The 22,114-nt window shown below is 44.8% G+C and overlaps 1 protein-coding gene across 1 annotated transcript; it reads left to right on the top strand.

Annotated features, from left to right (window-relative positions):
- Positions 1 to 12,624: 12,624 nt before the first annotated feature.
- EV422DRAFT_503636 (uncharacterized protein) lies at positions 12,625 to 18,390 on the top strand (the record flags this gene model as incomplete). The annotated part of the gene is made up of 4 exons (XM_053068363.1): positions 12,625 to 14,866; positions 14,927 to 15,712; positions 15,794 to 18,103; positions 18,191 to 18,390. 4 exons carry the CDS (start codon positions 12,625 to 12,627, stop codon positions 18,388 to 18,390), a joined length of 5,538 nt encoding a protein of 1,845 aa, XP_052928538.1.
- Between the last annotated feature and the right edge of the window lie 3,724 nt (positions 18,391 to 22,114).

The following is a 22,114-nucleotide window of genomic DNA, read 5'->3' as shown; positions in this document are numbered from 1 at the left end:
TGCTTTATTCTTAATACAATCAATACTTTAAATGGCATTTAAACGCAGGTGATTTCATAATATTTATCTTGATTAATAAAGCAACATCGGAAATGCTTAGTCCGTTCACATATACAGCGGACATATCCTTTTATGACGGAGAAATTAAACAAATCGATGGAAAGAGCCTTCGCGACTTGGCAAAGAAACTGAATCTGTGCCAATGTACAGTTCTGGACATTATCGCTCGAAAACCAACATGCCGATCTGCAAGAAACATCTCCATTACTCGGAAGGTGAAAAAGGTGGACAACGGGTGAGAACATCAATCGCTATCCGGTTCAAGTTGAAACCCAACTGGGAGTTCAATTTTTTTCATGAAATGGGTTAAACAGTACATCCGTCTGGGTTGAAATGGAATAATTTCATTGCAAGTTTCTTCCTTGCATTTTCGTGTTCTCGGTGGAATGAGGGGTCTTCCATTTGACGGGTGCTTCATAGGCCGTCCACGGATCGTTTCTCTGGGCATAATAAAAAGAAGTTATAAGTTACTCTGTCGATTGCTTTAAATAATGAGCAAACGCAATTTTACCATTTTTTGGACGCAAGTTCCAAGATCTTGTCCCAAGAAACCGACAAGGCTTGGGCCTTTGCAAGGTGTTCCGTTAAGTGAACTCGAAAGGATTCCAAATGAAAGCGAACATCTTCACTTAAATTGTCGGATTCCAGAAGTTCGCCGATATTTGCTGCAAGCGATTCGGTATCGTTTGTGAGCGCTTTTACGCTGGGACTGTATGTAGGGATATTATCCATTTTGAATGCAGTAATGCTTATCGGAAAGTGCAATATCCAACTTTGAAAGTGGATTCGAGAAAGGAAAAGCGTACGTCTTAGTGTCGCTCGCATTCACCGTCCGAATGTAATGTGGACAGAGAGCGCGTTTCGTGTTTAAAGTAATACCAGGTCGCTGCGGAAATCATTCAGTTTCTTGGAAGATTCACCGGGTGGATTTGAGAAACGAGACTGGAATAAACACCGAACTGGACATTCCACAAACATCAATACCTGTAACTCTATCAATGTCGTTCAGAGAAGGACACGACGAAACAGATTGTAAGAATCGCAAATTTCGAGATACTTTGATCCCAGGTTATACTCACGATTTTTTGTTGCGGTTTGTAGCAATTGGAATCGACAAAAATGAACTGCTTTCCACGGAATCTCATACCGAGCAAAATGTCCTTTTAACAGGGACAAACAATTCTGTCAAAATAACCGAACCTGCACCTGCTGAGATTGCGGGGACAAACAATTCTGTCAAAATAACCGAACCTGCACCTGCTGAGATTGCGAGTACGGAAGATACAAACCATCAATCCGGCAAAGCCAAAAGGAAAAGGCGCACTGCGGACGAACAACTAAAGAAAATGCAAGAACAAATCGCAGCCAGGGAACGGAAAGCATTCGAAAAGATTCAGAAAGCGAAGGAGAAGATGAAAGAGTTGGAAAACAAAGTTGAAAAGGAGAAGATATCTTCCAGAAGGAACAGTGAAGGGGAACAACGGAGTGGTCAGTCAACTCCTCGTAAACGTCGTGGAAGCAAATCCGTGTTCAGCAAACCGTATGTGAGCACTTCGGATGATAATTCGGACAACGATGCTACTGGCATGAACCGACCGGAGTACGAAAACCCAGAAAGTAGTCGTCATTTATCACCTCCCAAGCAGCAAACAGTGAAAAAGAATTCACGTCAAGTGTCTATTGAACCTTCTGGCGATAATAAGTACCCCTCGCGGCAATCTCGTGGATCACCCACCGATTCCGATTCCGAAGATGATGGTGATGATGATAGCAAAGATGACATTGACGACGAAGATTTGAGTGACAACGAGAATGGGTCTGGATTGTCACTGGAGGAACAAATGCGAAGAATTCATGAAAAGCAGAAGAAAAAAGAAGAGAAAAGGGAAAGGCTGGCTCAAGATCGCGCTGCTGCAAAACGGATGAAACAGGAAAGAATGGAGCAAAAAAGAAAGGCCGCAGCCGATAGACGTGAGGGTAAACGACCAGCACAACCTGCCACATTCATTCCTGCCGTGAAGCGATCCAAAGGTTGTACCTACTCAATCTATTCCATCACGCGAATTGTATTGACAAGAATGTTATTTTCTTCTTCTCGTTACCAGTGGATCGTGGAGAGTCATCTAGCAGCGCAATGGTTAAAAGCACTGGATATTCCAGTGTTTTGGGGGATGAGAGTATGACCGAAATGCTTCTGCAAGAATTGAAAAAGGGATTCAATGGCATAACGGATGCAATTGGCGACATGAACAAAAACATTATCATCTTGAACGACAAGATGTCTGGCGAGAGCAATATCAAAAGAATTCCCTCCGAAATCGACGGATTCCGCACGGATTGGTTTTTCGAGTTCCTCGATAATGTGACTACCGAATCTCAATCGGGTCAAGTTAAAATCCGGGATCTTGCCGATTATTTCCACCCTTGGGTAGATGTAACGCATCCTATATGGGCTCAAATGCATCCACATTATTGCACAAAGCCCCGTTCGAGAATCTACTTCTTGATCGACATAGTCAAGATCATTATCGAGGGAGAGGGCGAGAAGCGATTGACTTACATCGCAAAATTGAATGGCCGCACAGATTTGCTATCTGGGAGGAAAATGAAGGACTTGTCCAAAAACGGAAAAGGTGACTTTGATGTGTCATGACATCATCATGACTTAATTCATATCAACTTACCGAATTTAATTGTAATAGGATCGTAATTTTGATGACATCCAATTAAGCATAAGTAGGCCGATTTTTTATATCGGCCATAGAACTATTTTCTGGTATAAACATATACACGTTTATAATAGAGAATAATGTCAGACAACAATCAAAACTCCGCTTTCAACCATAAATTCTGCCTAGGCGTCCTCAATCGCATTAAGGACAGCAATAAGGATCACAGATCCATGGTATCGTCCTGTAACGTACTGAGCGATCAACTTCATCTTGTAAAAAAGCCTAAAGATCTACTTTCGTCAATCGAGAAAAAATGGTCGAATAAGCATACCCGCGCCAATAAAGTGAAGTTTCTCTCGAAAGTCCTTAGAAATATGAGCGCTAAAGAAAAGCGGATTCTTTTTGATAATGAAAAAGATCTTAGCGACGAGATGGTCGATAAGCAATTCAATGAGGATATCCTCGAACACTTCACCAAGATGTCCCTTTCTCCCGAAGAAAAAGAGAAACGCCAAAAGGAAAACGATGAACAAAAAATGACCGAACTGGATCTTGAAAACTATGTTCCGTTTCTTGAAATAGTCGGCAAAATCAAAGAAGTCCTTTCCACACTTACAAGTGAGAATATTATCGAAAATCAAATGCTTGTTGCCCTTATCATATTTTGGTCAAGCGATAAAATGTTGAGAGGGGATATCTCCACCACATGTTTCGATCAAAACGCGGATGTTTACATTGAGAGCGACTGTTCTAAAATAGTCGTCAAAGATGCAAACAAAACAGGTCGTTCCCACGAAATCAATCTGAAAGGTAATGGGAAAAAATACGCGAAATTGCTCATGGAGGCTCGACAAAAGGCCGGTCAGAACTACCTTTTCTGCAAACAGAACGGAGGCGATCCAACAGATGAATGGTTTCTGAATAGATTCGCGGATGTTATGGAGAAAATGTTCAAAAAGCGCCGTTTGACTGTTTCAAGATTTCGTCAAAGTCTCGGTATTTATCTGAGCGAGAAGGACAATGGCGACTTGGAATATCAAAGGAAAATTGAGAAAAGACTCGATCATACTTACTCGGTTCATCAACAATACTATAATCGATACAAGTCTTTGATCTTTGACAAGAAATGATTTGACCTAGCGCCTATTACGATTCTCGAATTCTCGAATTAGATCTGGCGCATTTATGTTGCTCACACGTTCCCAAGTACTTTGATCGATAGGATAGTCTTTGTATTTTACTAGATATTCAATGAATGTTCGTCTTCCCACTTTGACTCTTCTTTTATCAATAATGTACTCCACTTCGTATTCTCTGTCTCTATTGATTCGTCCCGAACGTCTGGAAGGCTGTTCTTCCTCGTCTTCTTCTATGTTTGCCGGAGCATCTGCTCCACCATCTGCTCCACCAGGTTGACTGTTGTCGTCTTCGTTTAACATTTGTCTCCCATCGATCCGATGATCACTGAACGGAACTTTAAGAAGTTGCGCTCGCGACGACAATCCTTTGAGTATGGTTCCGTTTGCGTCTTTAAGTTTATAACTCGGTAACGCGTTCGGGTAAGGACTTTGAACAACGGATGTCACTTCATACAAATTGTTTATGTCGAAATATCCGAGCCGCGACGCTTTCTTGATACCGCTTCCAGAATATTGGAGTACTCTACGAACTTTGTCGCCCTCATGGAGCAAGGTTGCTCCACGAGTTTGTACTGATCTATTTGCTCTGTCTATAATGTTCTCCCCAGCCTGTTTATGAATTTCCGAATCTGCAGCGGTTTCCTCCAGTTCGTTTGGACTTTTTCTTGTTGTACTGTTGAATGTATTGTTCAAATTATCGACCAGTTTGTCTAGCATGTCTGGCCAATCTCTTTTCCCCGTCGTTTCCATATAAGTTACGCATGCTTTTCGTACCGCAAAATTGCTTCTTTCTATAAGTCCGTTAGAAAACGGTTGACCCGGACGAGAGACATCATGTCGCACTCCTTGCTCCCGAAGAAGTTCTGGAAAAACATTTTGGAGCTCGGTTCCGTTATCGGTTTGCAATCGATTAAAGACAATATTGGGATTTTGTGCGAGAATCTCTCGGAGGACTCGGGTACATTCGGCAGCGGATTTTGTACGTATCGGCTTCGCGTATAACTTTCTACTGAAAGTATCTATCATTGAAAAGATTGCCGTGAAACCTCGATAACTCTCACTTTCCATTGCTAAAGTATCCGCTTGGAAAGATCCATGCTTGGTAGAGACAATCGCTCTGACGCCAGTAAATCGGAGCGGACGAGTGAATTTCTGATGGATTTCTTGCTTATCCAGGTAATCCATTATTTGGCGTCTGGAGATGTCCGACCCGAGTTTTTGAGTTAGAAAAAACAGTCTATCCCGACCCTGTATATTATGTTTCTTGTAGTAAAGATCGTTGATGAATCTCAATTGCTCTTCGGTTAAAGGAGGAGCCATTAGTTTCTTTACCAATTGACCACAAATTAATGTTGTGGTCAATTTTTTTGTCATTGTTCGGTAAAAAATTGAGAAAAATACCTGGGCCTGTTTCTTGGGCTTGATGCAGTCAATTAAGAAGTCAAACTGTATAGGTAAAGCCCGAATCAACCTGAAAAAGCACAACCCAAATAGTAAATGGCATTATTTGTTCAGGAGTTTGGTCGCGCGGAAGTCTTTTGTTGCTCAACTTGTAGAATAGTTTTACGTCATATTCGGGACGTAAATCTTCAAGCGGCCTTTTTTCTTCTTGGAGTTTTAACTGGAACTTGCTTGTCCAAATGCGACTGAACGATATTCACAACTATTTCTTCCTTACATTGCTGTAAAGTTCTCGTCCTTACGTCCTCCCGCATGTCTAACCAAAGCCTATCCTGTGATAGGTCTTCTATAAGTTTGTCGAACGATTCTTTGGTTAGCGAATTTGGCAAATAGAAAATGTTATCAATCATCTTATACTTTTAGTCCACAATTTTTTCTTTAATGCGTTTCTGGTTGCAATTGTTTAAAGACCCCTTCGTTTGTCGGGCTTTTCAAATCGACGTAGAGCGCATGGTAAGGATTGACAGTATATCTCTCGGCTAAATCTACAAACTCCGACTCGGACAAATGACAGCGAAACTCACCCGCAATCTTCTCGTACTGTTTCTGATTAAGTCGATACAATATCCAATGAGTGCTGTTGACTCGTTGGAGCGGAGTCAATTGTTTCGTATCATGAAGAGAACAGAGAACGGACATCCCATTATGTCTCGCCCTGGAGTACAATAAGTCTAACATCTGTCTTATACCGCTCGATACGAGTTCGGGTTCTTTAGGTTCCTTTCCAATTGCGGGGCCGTTTTCTTTTGCAAGGATACCAAAATCATCCAGAATTAACAGCATATGATTTTTGCATTTATCTTGTTTGTAAAGACTTTTCTGCTTCTCGAAAAGGTTGTTGAGTATGTGATTCGACACAATGCTGGACATGTACACATTATCGCATTTCTTCAAACTGGTCCATTCCGGCGAGTCAGCGCTTGGAGAGAAAACCACAACATTTTCATACGCTTTTGCACAATTCTGGATGAGATTGATAATACAGGTAGTTTTCCCTGCTCTTGAACTCCCGACTAGAGTCAAAGTGAAGAATTTCTTCGGATAGTCATCGGGCGTCTTGTCCTTTATGTGTATCTGATATTCATAAGGAATTTTTGGTTTAGCAATTCTCATATTTAGCGCACTCGTAAAATTAATCTCTTTACATTATACAAAAGATAAGAAATCGATGTTTCGAGAGATTATCCTCAATTCTGGTACGTTACCAGATATGAATAATTGTACATTTCGTCTTCAAAATACCGTCCCGTGCTATGCCTGGAGACTGATTTCGGTATCTCTACTGCAGTCATGGCGTGCGACATCGGATTTTAACAACGCGGTTGTTTTTGCAGAGTCGGGATCTACGACTTTAAGAAAAGCGACTTTGCCCGAAGGGACCTATGACTCAACAAACGTTTTGGGTGCTCTTGGAAGCGCGATGACTGCAGCGGGCTCACAACCGTACAGTGTTTCTTACGATGGAGTGACTCGACGACTAACTGTTTCAACCTCTGGAAGTAAAACGTTCAAGATCCTTGGAGGATCCCGTGGTTCAAGCGCTTTTCTGCAACTTGGGATCGATAAGGTGAATGAAACCGGATACGGATCAAGTATAACATTTCCAAACACACTCAATCTGTCGGCGTCACAACCAATTCTAATAACTTCAAGGACTCTACAGACAAATGGAGCGATTCTTTATCCGGCTGGTATTGACTCGGACATCAATTGTTTAGCGGCGATCAATCCTGATTCGTATGGAGATATCTTGACATGGGTCAACCCGAGTGACAACTTTCATCGAGCCGAAGATCTAACAATCAATCAAATTGACTTCCAGATTGTCGATAGCGCATCGTTGCAAGTTGTGAGAACATCCGCTCCAATAACAATTCATTTGGGAATCTATGATGATCCTAGTGATCTCGTTGTATAACGAATTTTTTTTCTCTTCTGTACAGTAAAACATTGAACAAAATGTCAGAAAACGAAAGCGCATCTACTGAAAACCCCTCTGTTCAGGAAGAAAAACCCATTGTTGACGACCCGATCACCGAGGCTGTTATTGAAAAGGTGAAGGTCAAAAAACCGCGATCTGAAAAACAGATCGAAGCGATGCGTCGAGCGCAAGAGAAACGTACCGAGAACTTGAAGAAGATGAAGGAAATCAAAGAGAAAGTAGATAAAGAGCAGGAAAAGGAGCAAGAGAAAAGGGCAAAAGAATCTAAAAAAGACGAAGCAAGAAAGATAATTGAGAAATATGAAGCGGAAAAAAAGAAAATTGCTGAACAAAAGCGACAAGAGCGTATAGCAAAAATCAATCGAATGCCCAAAGCGCTTCAACCTGCTGCGTACAAAGACGACTCTGTGGAGGAAAACACGTTTGTAGAATTCGATCCTCCCGAAGCAGATGATGATCCGTATATGGGAATCTTTGGCGGACGTTGATGGACGTTGATTATTTTTTTCTTAGAGATATGTTAAACCATTATAACTAAAAATAATGTCAACAAATCCCGTTGTTCCTTCAAACTGGATCTATAGTAGCAGACAATTTTCGATGCATTCAGACGCTCTCAGCGAAAATATTGCGATTTATCGCCCAATCAAGGAGACGTTTAGTTCAAAATCACCTGGAAATGCTATAAAAATCGTAGTTGATTCCAATAGTTCCTTTTTGAGACCTCAACGCTCGTATCTATCGGGAACCATCTCTGTGAAAAATGCGGATGGAAGCCCCGTCACGGATGCGCAGATTTCTCAAATCGGTGCAATGGCTTGCTTCCGAACGATGAACGTGCGATTTGGCGGAAAAGTTGTTGACGAAATTGAAGATGTACCAAGTTTTGTTGCGGACACTCTCCAGTTTGTGGAGGCTGAGAAACGAAAATATTTGAAATATAACGAAGGAGCAGGTAACCCGGATGCGTTCAAAAATCCCAACGGAACTTTCACATTCAAACACCATTTGTTGGCAGGGTCCATGAGAAATTTGAACGGAAACCCGATTCCACTAGCGATTTTGCCGAATCAATTGGTGGAATTGACATTCACTTTAAACACACCGCAGCAAGCGTTTAGCAATGTTGGTTCCGGAGTATACTTTGAAGTTTCAAATCTTCGTTATGTAGCACAACTTGTGGTCCCGAGTGCCGCTTATATGTCCGCATTGTGGTCCGGAATTCGGGCAGGGAAGTATCTCGAAATGGATGTAGTAGGTGTTCAACAACTCTCAAATGTCTGTAGTGGTTCGTCTCAAAACAACTGGATTCTCCCACTCACAAACGGCCGGATTGTCGGATTAACACATAGGTTTAGAGACGATAATAAATACGCCACTACATCAGGGGACAAAAGTTTGATTTATGATACAGCCAACTTGAAGTCATGGAGGTATCAGATAGGACAATATAGATTACCTTTAACCGAAGATTTCCAGGTAGAAGATACGGTTATGATAGGCAACCTCTCCATGAATGATAATACATCATACGCCTCTGAAGACTTGGACCTCGATAACTTTTACAACAAACAGTTCGTAATGCGTTATTCGTGGCAAAGCGCAGATGAAGATTCCAGTAGCGCTTTGAACCTACTCGGAGGCTCCGGAAACGTACATCTAATCACAAATCACAATCTCCCGGCCCCGAGTACCAGTGTTTCATTGCAAACAACCGTCTATGCTCAACGCACCATCTTGATTGGAGCAACCGTCGATGTTGTATAAAAATCTTCTAATCATATAGTAGAAACCAATGCCGAGAAAACAAAAGGTTTTGAAACCAGTTCGCATTCCTGCTAGAACTAAATCTGGAAAACCGAAAAAAGGTGTAATCCCTCCACAATTGCTTCCATTTATCCTTGCTCGACGAGCCGGGAAGAAGATCGTTTAAAACTTATGCGCTTTTGTACATTTCAGAATCCTCTATGATTCTCAAATATTACAATTATAACCTTCTATACAATTATGATCTTTTTATCTTATACTTTTCGTGCCCGTTTTGAAGATTGTTCCCAGCCGTGTTCATAAGATAATCTCTCGGGAGGTAAAGATGTTCGTGTACTGTTCTTTTTCCTTATTGGCGCAATGGGTGTATTTTCTGGAGCCCTCACTGCTGGGGAATCGGTGAAGATATCTCTCTGTGTTGGTGTTGCAGAATCCAGATTTGGGGAAAGAACTTGAGTAATCGGTTCGGCGGTAACAAACTGTTCAATTGGTGTGGAGAGATCCATAGGGGATCCTACCGATCCAGTTGAAAGGGTAGATTTCGGACTCCTATTCGGGAAAATGTCGCTTTGAGTTACTGCTGAACTGGCAGATGGATAACTTATTGTTGGTGAGAAATTCGTAATTATGGGTGGTGGTCGTGGTCTAGCAACCCATGGCACATCTCCAAGAGAATATTGTGTCCCTACATCTTTGCTTTCTGTAATCTTTTCCTTTCTTAAAGTTTCTATCAATCTTTGCATCGCTCCCTACTTCACTTAATGCGATAGGTGTGACGCTTTGCACTTGGCTGAGAAGTCGTTCCATCTCGTCCGGAGTCATTGTCGAAGGAACATTTTTAAAACCTACCGATTCTAACATTCTTCTGAACGTAGACATTGTGGCTGTTGTCATTCTTCCAAGTTGCTCTTCTTGAGATCGGAGTTGTGTTTGCAAGGTTTGATTCGCAGTTTGTTACTCCATCCATAAAATGTTGAAATTTTCCTCCAGACGAGAATATAAGATCTAACGTATCGCTGTCTAGATCCGGTGTTGTACTCTGCGTTTCAACTGTTCTAAGATCTCGAACCCGATGGAGAGGAATATCTGTCTGTGTGCGGCTATTTGACATGCTTATCTTTTCAGCAGAACCGATTCTACCAATTTCGTCCGTCATTGTTTCACGGTCGTTCATTTTTGTTACCACCTTGTTGTTACCAAGTATCGTATTTGCTTCACTCATGTTTGCTTTTTCCGGAAGGTGATTATCACCGGTTCGTTGCACATTGGATGATGCATCTCCAATGAATTGATTCTGTTGAGCGCGAATGTAACTCGGTTGATGGTAGATTGTATCGCCTTTCGACGCTGTGGTTTTGGTTAAAGAAACCGTTCGACCTTGTCGAGGGAAAAGATTGTCTTTATCCAATTCATCAAAGTATGCTTGTCTTGCACGTTCCTTATCGATAGCATGGAGCGCTTCCACAGCCTGTTTTCCAATCTGAGACTGGTACTCTCCTTCACGGAGTTTGAGTGGTTGATATACAGTCTTTTTTATAGAGAATGCATCCGATATTTTCCCTTTGCCTGGAACGTAGAAGGGAGTTTTGAATAAACGGTCAAAGGTCTCTTCAGGCTTTCCCTGTATGTAACCGAACTGATTTGAATGGATATTCAACACTGGAGGGGAGGGAAAAGTATTGTTTGGCAATCGAGCAAACTTGTCGTCAAGAACCAACATAGAATGGAATATATATTCTTTAGTACATGTTAAGAAAAAGAATATTCAATGGGATTCTTTCAAAAAGCGAGAGGAAAAGCGCGCACATTTTTCAACGAACTGCCACAAAATATCGGAAAGGCGAGGAATTTTCTAGACAAAGCGGTTTCCGTTACTCGAAAGGGATATGCGATAGCAAGCCATGTAAACAAAGGGATTCAAGAGAATGATGTCTTCCACGATAAAATCAAGGAAACTGCGCGAAAAGGGCAACAGTTTGCAGATCTGGGAATAAAGAGAGTTGAAGATTTCCATAAAGGCGGTGATCAATTCTTAGAACATTTACAGCAAACTCCAATCGGATAATTTTTCTTTAGCAATTAGTAAATGAGCGGTCTAAATTCCCGAACATCAAGTGGAATCAGAGTGCTTGAACGAACCAATCTCGTTTCTCCTTTAGTGACCAATAGTCTTCGTGCTAATGGAGAGAACGTATCAATTGATAATTTTCATTCAGCAGGCTTTCAAAAGGTATCGAACGAAAATGGACCAATTTTGTTGAACGACCTTGTTGACAGCGAAGATGCGATTATTCACAAAACCAACGGAATTGCATCTGTTGAAGTAATCCCTGACAATATGGAATTTCCCCTCCAAAGGGATGACGGAAGCCGAACTGTTTCCCTTTCAACAAACCTGCCTCTCGGAGTCAATGAAAACGGTCTCAATTTGTTCCACGACCAATCGCTTTCAGTAGGTGCAGAAGGGTTGACTGTTAACTTTCCCCCGCCTGAACTGGAAAATCTTCAAGAGCCGTTGTCAAGAAATGATGAAGGAATAAAGTTGGACTTTGATGATGATTCATTCGAGGTCAGTAATGGTAAGTTAGCAGTTGTGAAAGAATCCGTTATAAGTCCTTTGAAGCGTAACGTACAAGGAATCTCTTTGGATATTGACTCCACATTGACAGTTGAAAACGGTCAGTTGTCTGTTGTTCCAGAGAACATTCAGGCGATCGTTGATTAATCTTTGGAGGTAGCAGAACCGCTCTCGAAAGATGCAGACAAGGTAATTCATCTTGATTATGGAAAAGGTCTGAAAGTAAATGATGAAGGGAACTTGGAAACCGACGTTGATACAGTGATTGTTGGACGAGGGGCTATTTCGAATGATAAAGCAGGAAGTCTTGCACTCGATGACCTTCTAGAGACCGGTTTTGATTCCCTTGCGGACTTTCTGGGATCAGATACGGATGTTGATACAACTGTTGTGCGTTTGAAGACGACTGATGATTTCCAACAAACAGGAGGAAAATTGGCTATCCGCTCGAAGGGTATGGGGCAAGTACCATTCTATTCTGCATTATCGGGGTTAAATGGAGACAGTAGTTTTATGTATAATGAAACACTCAATGAACTACATGTTCCGCATGTATACGTTACCAGCAACTTCGACCCTTCGAACAATGAAGTGGTGACATCCGGGTACGTAGAGCAATTGTACCAAGCAGGGTCAGGTATAGACATATCCGGAGTGTCCAATGGTCGGCGTACTATCGATGTTAGAACAGATGCAAGTTTAGCAATTGACTCTTCACAAAATCTTTCAGTGAATCCATCCGCTATCGTAAACGGCTCATCAGTCAGGGTCGTTGATGGAAAGATTGCCTCGGGGTTGAATTTCCAGAGCCAAAATGGATTGAAACTGAGGGAAGGAACAAATAACGATGTACAACTTGCACTCGATGTTGGACCCGGGTTGGAAAAGGTGGGACTGAACAAAGTCAATTTGAATATCACGAGTAAGAATGCGCAAATTCTTGTCGATAATGAGACGGGAGGCATTGAAGGTAATATCGAAGTAAAGGCGGATTCCGGACTTCTGATGAATGAAAATGTACTGGATATAGACAAAGTCGCTCTGGTTGATGGAGACACGATTACTGTGAACAACGGGAAATTGACCGGAACGAATTACCATTTCGGTAACGGTTTTCATACAGACTCACAGATCGGTTCGGCGACGGTCAATCTAGATCTCAAAACGGATGAAGATTTATCTTGGAATCAATCCACCGCTACCATCTCTTCTAAAATTACAGCAGATGGCTCCACAATTGTCAAGCAAGGCTCCACGCTGAAAGGTAATTATCAGGCGGGTCAGAACATCAGTATCACAGGAAATACGATTTCTGCAAACATTCCGGATGTCAACGTGTCTTCTGGTAGCGGCGTGACTGTTTCTGGAAGTTCAAAGAGCGGCTATGTAATCAGCGCTCAAGGTACTGAAATCAGTGGTGGTGAAGGCATTATCTGTGTTGGAAGCCCATTAACAGGTTATACTATTTCATCTATCCAGCCATACAAAAAGAAAAAGGAAGACGATGACCCGGAAGAGAAAAATGAGGATTCGGAGCCATCTGGTGAATCGGACCCATTGACTGCTTCATCTGCCCCAAGTACAGTATCACTTGTTGGACCCCTTGGGGCGGCTCTTGGGGCAGCCAGTTCTCTTATCGGTGCTGCACCCGCGGCTGGAGCGGTGGCTTCTGCCAGTTCGGCATTTGGTGCTATCGGAGCACTTGCTGGAGCGGCAGGTGGAGTGGCGGTTCTCGGGGGTCTGCTTCAAGAGTCAGGCAGACGCAGGCAAAACAAGACGAATTCGGACGGAACGAATATTATCGGGGCAGACGGGAACCCGGTTTTGGTAGACGGTAGTGAGGTTATCATAGCAACTTTTCCAAAAATCAACGACACGGATTGTGATGTGACCCGATTGATGTTTGATAAACCCCCTCCATGTTGGTGGAGAGGTGTAGCGAAAGAGTATGGTCAACAGTCCGTGAATCTCGACATATTAAAAGAGTGGGACACGGATGTGAATCAACCAGCATATATGAATGTTATAAGCCAGAACACATCTCTGCTGCAAAGTAGCATCGATACCAAGTTTGATAAGACTGGAACTCTGCCCTTTTCCCAAGTAAGTGGACTTTCATTCACCACTGGTTTAGTTCGAAATCCTACCACCGGTGCCGTTTCGTTGAACAGCGGACAAACCTTTAATTCAGTCACCGTTTCATCTGTTTTACTTTGTCCGACTCCAATAGCCGCTGGAAATGCTGCAAACAAAGGATATGTAGATAACCTTGCGGCGACGTTGCAGCCGCTCAATGCTCGTCTAACAAACTTCGGAAACATTGCCCCGACAAATACTTTTATGCTTATCGCATCGGGTGGGAACTTCATTCAGTATTCCCCAGCAGACGTTCGTGCGAACTTGTCCTTAAAGAATCTGAGTTTACTCGATACGTTAGACTACACAAGTTCGGCGTTGGTGAACAAACCTGTCCTTGGCAGTCTCGCTGCGCTAAATAGCATTGATTATACGAGTACATACATAACAGGGAAACCTACGCTTGGCTCGCTTGCAGCACTTAGCAGTATTGACTATGCTTCGACGTACATTACTGGAAAGCCAACTCTTGGTTCTCTTGCAGCACTGAGTAATATAGATTACACTTCGGCTTTACTGATAAACAAGCCTACACTTGGCAGTTTGGCGGCTAAATCCGTTATCAATCTCGCAAGTACAGATGTCACCGGAATTCTTCCTTTTGGGTCTGTTGATCCGAACATTGTTATTGCAGGAACCGGCCTCTCGAAAACCGCTCAGACGCTAAGTGTGAATCCTGTACAAACACAAATCACAAGTGTGGGTACTTTAACGGGTCTCACCGTTTCTGGTTCTAGCACATTTACAGGGTCAATAACCGTACCTACTCCAACCACGCCTTCGCATGCTGTAACAAAATCATATGTGGACGGATTGATTTCTACAACATCCGGAAATGCTCAACCTCTCAATCCCAAATTGACTGCTATATCTTCGAGCACCCCAACTCTCAATAATTTCCTTGTTGCAGATGGAAGTAATTTTGTCTCAACAACTCCATCAGCATCTAGAACGGCATTAGGGCTCGGCTCCATCGCGTTAAAGAACACCATTACGCTCACAACAGATGTGACAGGTATCTTGCCATACACGAATCTAGACCAGAATGTTGCATTAAAGTCTTATGTGGATGCTCAAACAACAAATGCTGGTAATAATCTTACAAAAACAGGTACGGCGCTATCCGTAAAACCAGATGTTTCATTAAATAGTCTACACTTAACTTCGACAGATTTGAACTCGTTTGGGCTTTCCGTTGATGGTATTGCACAATTTGCTCAAGTTCGAGCGTCTGACCTGATTGTCTCTGGAAACAGCGATTTGCAGGATGTGACGGTTAATGCTAGTTTGAACGTAATTGGTAGTTCTAGCCTAAGCGGACTTAATGTCACGGGTAACGCAAATGTATCTGGTGTATTGAATGTCAGCGGAACCGCCACTGTGTCTACACCAACATCGGCTATGCACGCGACAACAAAAGCCTACGTTGATGGTCTAGTTTCAACTGCTGGGACCGGATTGACAAAAACTGGAAATGTTTTCAGCATCAATGCTAGTCAATCAGGAATCACATCTCTGGGGAATGCTGCATCGAATGTTCAAATTGCCGGAACGACTGATTCTACCTCGATTACATCAGGTGCGCTCCAAGTTGTTGGAGGAGTTGGTGTGGGGAAAAGTGTGGTGGTTGGCGGCACCGTATTCCTAGGAGGAACAACAGCGAACCTGAATACCACAACAGGACAGACTCTGAATATAAATAACGCTGCATCGACTGTAGTTACTTCTACTCTTGACTCCAACGCTATAAATGCTGGTTCTCTCCAAGTTGCAGGTGGAGTCGGTATATCTAAAGCGTTATGGGTTGGCAACGGAATAACAGTTAAAGAATCTGTGGCTGGAAATGGAACAGGTTTGAGTATAATAAACTCCAATGGGGGTGGCTGGTATTGGTGGCATATAGGACAAACGAGTGCATCAGGAACCAATAATTTGGGTCTTTGGAACACCTCCGCAGGTAATTTGGCTTTATCTGTAAATTATACCAATAATGCTCTCATTTCGAATTCGACAATTGATTCAACTTCTACAACAACAGGTGCTTTGCAAGTTGCCGGAGGCGTTGGAATTGCGAAAAATCTGTATGTCGGTGGTACTGCAACACTATCAGTCACCACAGGCTCATCACAGACAGCGTTGAATATGACAGGAAATGGCAGCAATTATGTTCAATTCGGATTCACAAATACAAGTGTAACGAACTCTGGTTTTTATTTTGGCATTAACGGTTCATCCGGTGTAAATACCGGGCCAGGGGGGTTCTACCTGTACAACAGTTTGACCCAAACCTTGCCTTTACAAGTGAAGCCCACTTCAGAGGTTATTATTTCATCTGTAACCGACTCCTCTTCTACAACAACTGGGGCATTGCAAGTGGTAGGAGGGTTAGGTGTGGGGAAAAGCGTTTCCATCGGGGGGGTTCTCACCTCAACTATGGCGGGTACGGGCTATACAAACGCTGCCACGTTTCTTCTACCCAATATGGCTACTGGATTCTCCAACTGGATAACCCTTGGACAGAGCAACACATCCATGAACTGTGGACAGATGAGTTTCGTCTTGACAGGTACTGGCTCTGCAAACAATTATATCAAACTGCAGATAGCCAATCAATCATATGGTTTGAGTGTACGCGGGGATGGAGCAGTTATCGCCGAATCTCCAGTAGATTCATCTTCTACAACAACAGGTGCTTTGCAAGTGTCTGGTGGCGTCGGAATCGCAAAATCTCTATTTGCTGGTTCATCGGCTACTGGAAGCCATACACTGCAAGTAAACTCAACTTCCGTTGACGTTTTGAAACTTCAGAGTCTTTCGGCATCTGGGTTTTCTACTATCGGTTTCCTTAACAATACAGGAACGGTGGTGGGAGCATTCGGTTATGCTGGAACTGGTACAAGTGCCCCAAACGCTGGAAACTTTTTCCTCTATTCGGGGTCTGGCGCTAACTTTGTGATAAACAGTAATCTCCCAAGTGTACAGATACAATCAACTGCAGATTCAACTTCGTCAACATCAGGTTCGCTTCAGGTAAGAGGAGGGGCTGGAATAGCGAAATGGCTGACAATTGGAGGCGGTGCTACCAATTTGGGCGCTTCGGGTAGTGGGGGAATCTCATTCGAGTTCAGCGCTGGAGGGTCAGGATACAGACATTTCATCAAATCACGACACAACGCTGTTTCGAATATGGATTCTGGGAATGCTTTAGATTTTTACATGAATAACTCGACCACAGGGACGGGTTCGTCTTCCCCCGCGACAGGAAATGTATTAGCGGCATCAATAAGTGCAGCAGGAATTCAAGTTTGGACAACGACGGATTCCACAGGCGTTGGAACCGGTGCGTTGCAAGTCTCTGGAGGCGCTTCTGTTGCAAAGAACGTATATGTTGGAGGTAACGTCTCTGTCTTGAACACTGCGGATGCAACCTCTACATCAGGCGCCCTTGTAGTGAGTGGAGGCGCATCTGTAGCAAAATCTTTATATGTCGGGTCAAATCTCAATGTGACCGGTGATTTGAACAGTCCTGCCTTAACATCGAAAACTACTTTGTTCCCTTACCCCACAACGCCCGCAACAGGTTCTTCATGGAACGGGTACACTGTGAGCGCGTCTTCAGAATATACCTACGCAAATGGAAACGGTGTAGATGGATACACTGGTCATCCATTCGACGCTTACATGAATGCGAGTATTGCATCCAGATTACGATGGGCGACCGCAAGCACTTCAACAGCCAATTTAGGCTTAGATGGAACAACACAGAGTTTGCATTGGTCGTTATTGAGACTCCCGTCGGCCATTGCTATGGCTTCTCTTAAACTCACCGCCTACCTGATGGACGCCGTGGCGATGCCTACTACGTTCTCCGTGATTGCCGGAACAACCGAGTCGGCTATGGTAACAATCGCAACGTTTTCGAATATACCTGGTTCTACTTGGACCACTGATGGAAATACGTTTAGTTTTGCAAACACCACGCCTTATGTAGTATGGGGTATCGCATGGCAGTACGCGAATCAGACAGCAACAGGAGGGGTCGCTATCCGCCAGATTCAGTTCAATCAGGCTGTTCCGAAAGCGACCCTTGTCAGTGCTTCTGCAAACAATATAGATGTTTCGGGTGCGATAACTACGGGAACCGTTTCATCAAGTGGTTCAGCAACTGTGAATTCCTTGACATGCAATACAACAGCCTTGGTAAAGAATGATTTGACTTGTAGTACGAACATCTATGCTTCACAAATCATTCAATCTGCAGTTTGCATAGAAGACGGTGTTGTTGATGCGTTGTTGACAAACGCAAATGGCTACACGGGGGGCTTCGGTCCCATAAATTGGAAAGCAGGTATGTCGGGAGTGGTCGCGCATGTTTCCTTTATGGGATATATGAATGCAATGAACAGTCGAGTCACGATAACTGTTCAAATATTAGACCAATCTTCTACTGTAGTGGCTAGTAGAGGAGTGTCGTATTATTGCGATATCAACAATTATCAGACTCGTTACCCGTTCAGTTTCCAAGTGCCGTTGCTGTTCTCTTCGACGAATACGCAGTTAAGCGCAAGGATTGTCATACCAACTTCTATAGTGTTATCCAATTCATATCTCAACTTTTGGACACAGTGCTACTAAGTATCAATATCAAGAACGCACGCTCGATGGTCTGTGTCTGTTCCACATAGCATCCGTAATTGCTCGGAGTCTTGAGTAATACCTAGATACCCGCTCTTGAAAATGAAGTCTTTACGGAGACGATTATTCTTCTTATTAAAAATGGTATAGATCTGCTTAAAAATTCCCCGATTCTCGTCATTTACTTTGATATATGCCATGTAACCGGGTTTGTTTAACATAGACCGACATATTCGTTCCAGACTATCGAGGTCTGCTACGACAAAACGAATGACAAAAACTCCCTCGATACACTTGATATGCGAATTGATTTCAAGAACGTTTGGCATGGCTAATGTCTGATGTATAGTATTCAAATACTTAAATGTGTGCGACCCGCAGAAAGGATGCGGAACTTAGAAGTTAAAGATCATGAAAAGCGTAGGCGACTTTGGTCAAAGAAGTGTAGAGAAAGTGTCACGAGGATATCTAGGAATCAAATTGAATAAGTATGAGTAGGGAGGGGAAAAGTAGAAGCGGGGGTAGGTAGCCATTAAGAGCAATCCGTAGTCATTCAGGTAGCCATTTTTTCTGACTCGACAAGGAACTTTAGATCGAGTGAAAGGTTGAATTTGATAAGAAGAATGAAGAGAATAATATGAAGAGAATAGAAAGTAGCCAAGTAGCCATTTATTTTGGAAAGGTGTTATAGTATAAATTTTGATCAACAAGGTGGTGGTGGTGAATATGACCACCACCTTGAGGAGCACAGTTTTATATATACGGAGAGAATTCTGGCAGAAAATGGCTACTTGGCTACCATTTGAAACGCTCGACGAAACGGCTCGATAAAAATCAGTGAAAGACGCGTGTTCACTCGATAAAGAGGGAAAGTATGGAGAGGAGGGAAATGGCTACGAAACGGCCACGAAGTGGCTATGAAATGGCTAAAAATGGCTACCACTCGATAACGTTGTTATTCGCGCAAAGTAACAGGACCAATCCGGAGACAACGGAGAGGGTTGCGTGTAGTCCTGGCAAGAATTGGCTCGAAGTCGTTTAATAAACAAAGGCCCAGCGAGGTCACGTGACTGGAGTCGTGCCGATAGGCTGCTGAGATCTGTAGGATAGGCTGACGAGATCTGTGGCCCATAGACTCATATGCTGAGAATAGGCTGTTGAGGACTATGGGCCATTGACCCGTAGGCTGTTGAGAAGTATGACCTATAGACCCCGTAGGCTGTTGAGAAGTATGACCTATAGACCGATAGGCTACTGTCATAGGCCACCCATAGGCTGTACAGCCTATGGGTGGCCTATGACAGCCGTTCTCCGGAGGGTTGTACCTGCGTAGGATGTTGACATGGAACACCGGGTGTAGTCCACTGAACTCGTGGGAGAGCTCCAGCTCGTAGGTGTCCGGGTGGGGCCCTTTCCCAATGACGGTGAAGGGCCCGATCCATAGCGCGGACAGCTTCTTGTTTCGGGCCGAGATACTCTTGATATGGATGCCTTCGCGGTTCAGCAGGACCTGGTCACCTACTACGAACGCGTCCGTATTCTTGTTCCTGTCGTAGTATCTTGCCTGCCTGTCCTGGGCCTCTCGGAGTCTGTGCTGGACGATGCGGCTCACCTCGGTCAGTTGCTGCATGCGCTCCTCAATGCACTTTTGATCGGCCTGTTTCAGTTGCTCTGTTGGGTCGCTGGTACCCCATTGGTCTGGTACCTTCGGGATGTACCCGATGTTGATCTTGTACGGGGACATGCCCGTGGAGGTCTGGGGCGTCCTGTTGTAGTTGTACTCGAGGAGGGGAAGCATCTCGCGCCAGTTCGAGCCGGTGTAGTTCAGGTAGGGGACCATCATCTTCTTGATTGTCTTGATGACGTTCTCCGTCTTGCCGTCGGTCTGGTTGGCGTGCCGACAAGAGTTCCTGCTCTACGCCGGCGCACTTCAGGAGGTGCTTCCAAAAGGCGCCGGTCCCTTTGGTGTCCCGATCGCTGATGATCGTGTGGGGCATGCCCGTGATGCGGAAGGCCTGGTCGAAGAACAACTTTGCCGTCGCCTTGGCATGGGTCTCGAGGAGGATTATGCGGCTGGATAAGTAGTCCGCCAGGATGAGGACGGCTCCCTTGTCCATGACGGACTCGTCTCCCGCTTCCCCCCCCTTAGAGTTCGTTGTGGGGAAGTAGATGTCCAAGCCGACGCAACGTCAGCGCTCGTCGGGGACCGGAATGCTGCGTAGGAGCCCGAAGTTGGAAGCCTGCTTGTTGTGTTGGCAGTCGGGACAAGTCCAGACGTACTGGTGGACCTCGCGCTCGAGGCGGGGCCAGTAGTAGAGCGCGAGGAGTTTGGCGACGGTGCGCTGGACACCCGAGTGGCCGCCGTTGGCCAGGGAGTCGTGATAGAACCTGAGGAGGGGGCCCCGAAGCCCTCGGGGACGTAGCGGCAGCCATGGTACAAAAGGAAGCCATGGTCGTCGCGTGTGAGGCGGCGGGCAAAACCCAAGAGGGTAGAGGGGTCGTCGGGGTTTGTTCGGTGGTCTGCAGGTGGGCGTGGGTGTCCTTGCAGAACTTGTCATCGTCGAGCGCAGTGAGCCACTCGGCGTCGGTAGGGAGGCGGCCAGTGATGTCCGGTAGAGGTGTCGGGGTGACAATGGAGAACACTTCGACCTTCATCTGACAGCTGGCGCACTTCGGGGCGTACAGCGGGGTGCGGCTGAGTATGTCGGCGATGTGATTGAACTTGCCGGGGAGGTATTCGATAGTGAAGTCGTAGTCCTGAAGGAACTCCACCCATCCGGCCTGGCGCCGGGAGAGATGAGGCTGATTCTGGAGGTATATGAGGGATTCGTGGTCGACAAATGCACGGAATTGGCGACCGATGAGGTAGTGGCGGTTAGCGCGGATCACTTTGACCAATGCGAGGAGCTCCTGTTCGTGCACGGGGTATCGGGTCTCGGCCGGAGCCATCCGGCACGGAAGGTTATTGAGGCCCTTTTTCGTGGTGGGCAGTGGATTTGGCCTGGGAAAGTCGCCGTCCGTGCCCTGACCGATCCAACCCCCTACGGCAAAGCCCGATGTCAGAGAAGACGTAGGGGAACTTATCAGGGTCGAAGAACGCCAGGCAAGGGGCGTCGGCGACGCGCGCCTTGATGGTGTCAAATGCTGCTTGTTCCTCGGCGCCCCACTGCCACGGGCGGGTGCCGGATTGAAGGTTGGTCAGTGGGAGGGCTGTGTCAGCATAATGCGGAATGTATTCCTTGACATAGTTGACTAGCCCCATGAAGGAGAGGAGCTCGAGGGCGCTGGTGGGTTTGGGTCGAGCGTGGACAGCCTCGACCTTGGACAGGGCGATGGAAAGGCCGTCCTTACCGACCATGTGCCCGCAGAACTCGACCTGGTCCACCGCCCACTGACATTTGGACGGTTTCACGTGGAGGTGGTGAGCCGAGAGGGTCTTGAGCACTTCGGTGACATGCCCAATGTGTGAGTCCATGTCAGGCCTGAAAATAAGGATGTCATCGAGGTAAGAGATGAGGAATGAATTGTACTTGTCGCCCAGGAGTTTGTTCGTGAGGCGTTGGAATGTCGCGGGCGCATTCGTCAGCCCGAAGGGTAATACGTTGTACTGGAAGTGGCCAAAGCGCTTCCAGAAGGCAGTCTTCTCACGGTCTTCCTCCCGAATGAGGATGCAGTGGTAGGCATCGTGGATGTCGATAGCAGTGAAGACCTTCATCCCGACGAG

This window comes from Fimicolochytrium jonesii, assembly GCF_025526975.1.
Source record: "Fimicolochytrium jonesii strain JEL569 chromosome Unknown EV422scaffold_3, whole genome shotgun sequence".
Lineage (NCBI taxonomy): Eukaryota > Fungi > Chytridiomycota > Chytridiomycetes > Spizellomycetales > Powellomycetaceae > Fimicolochytrium > Fimicolochytrium jonesii.
Note: the sequence above shows the minus strand (reverse complement) of the source record. Positions and strands in the feature narration are given on the sequence as shown.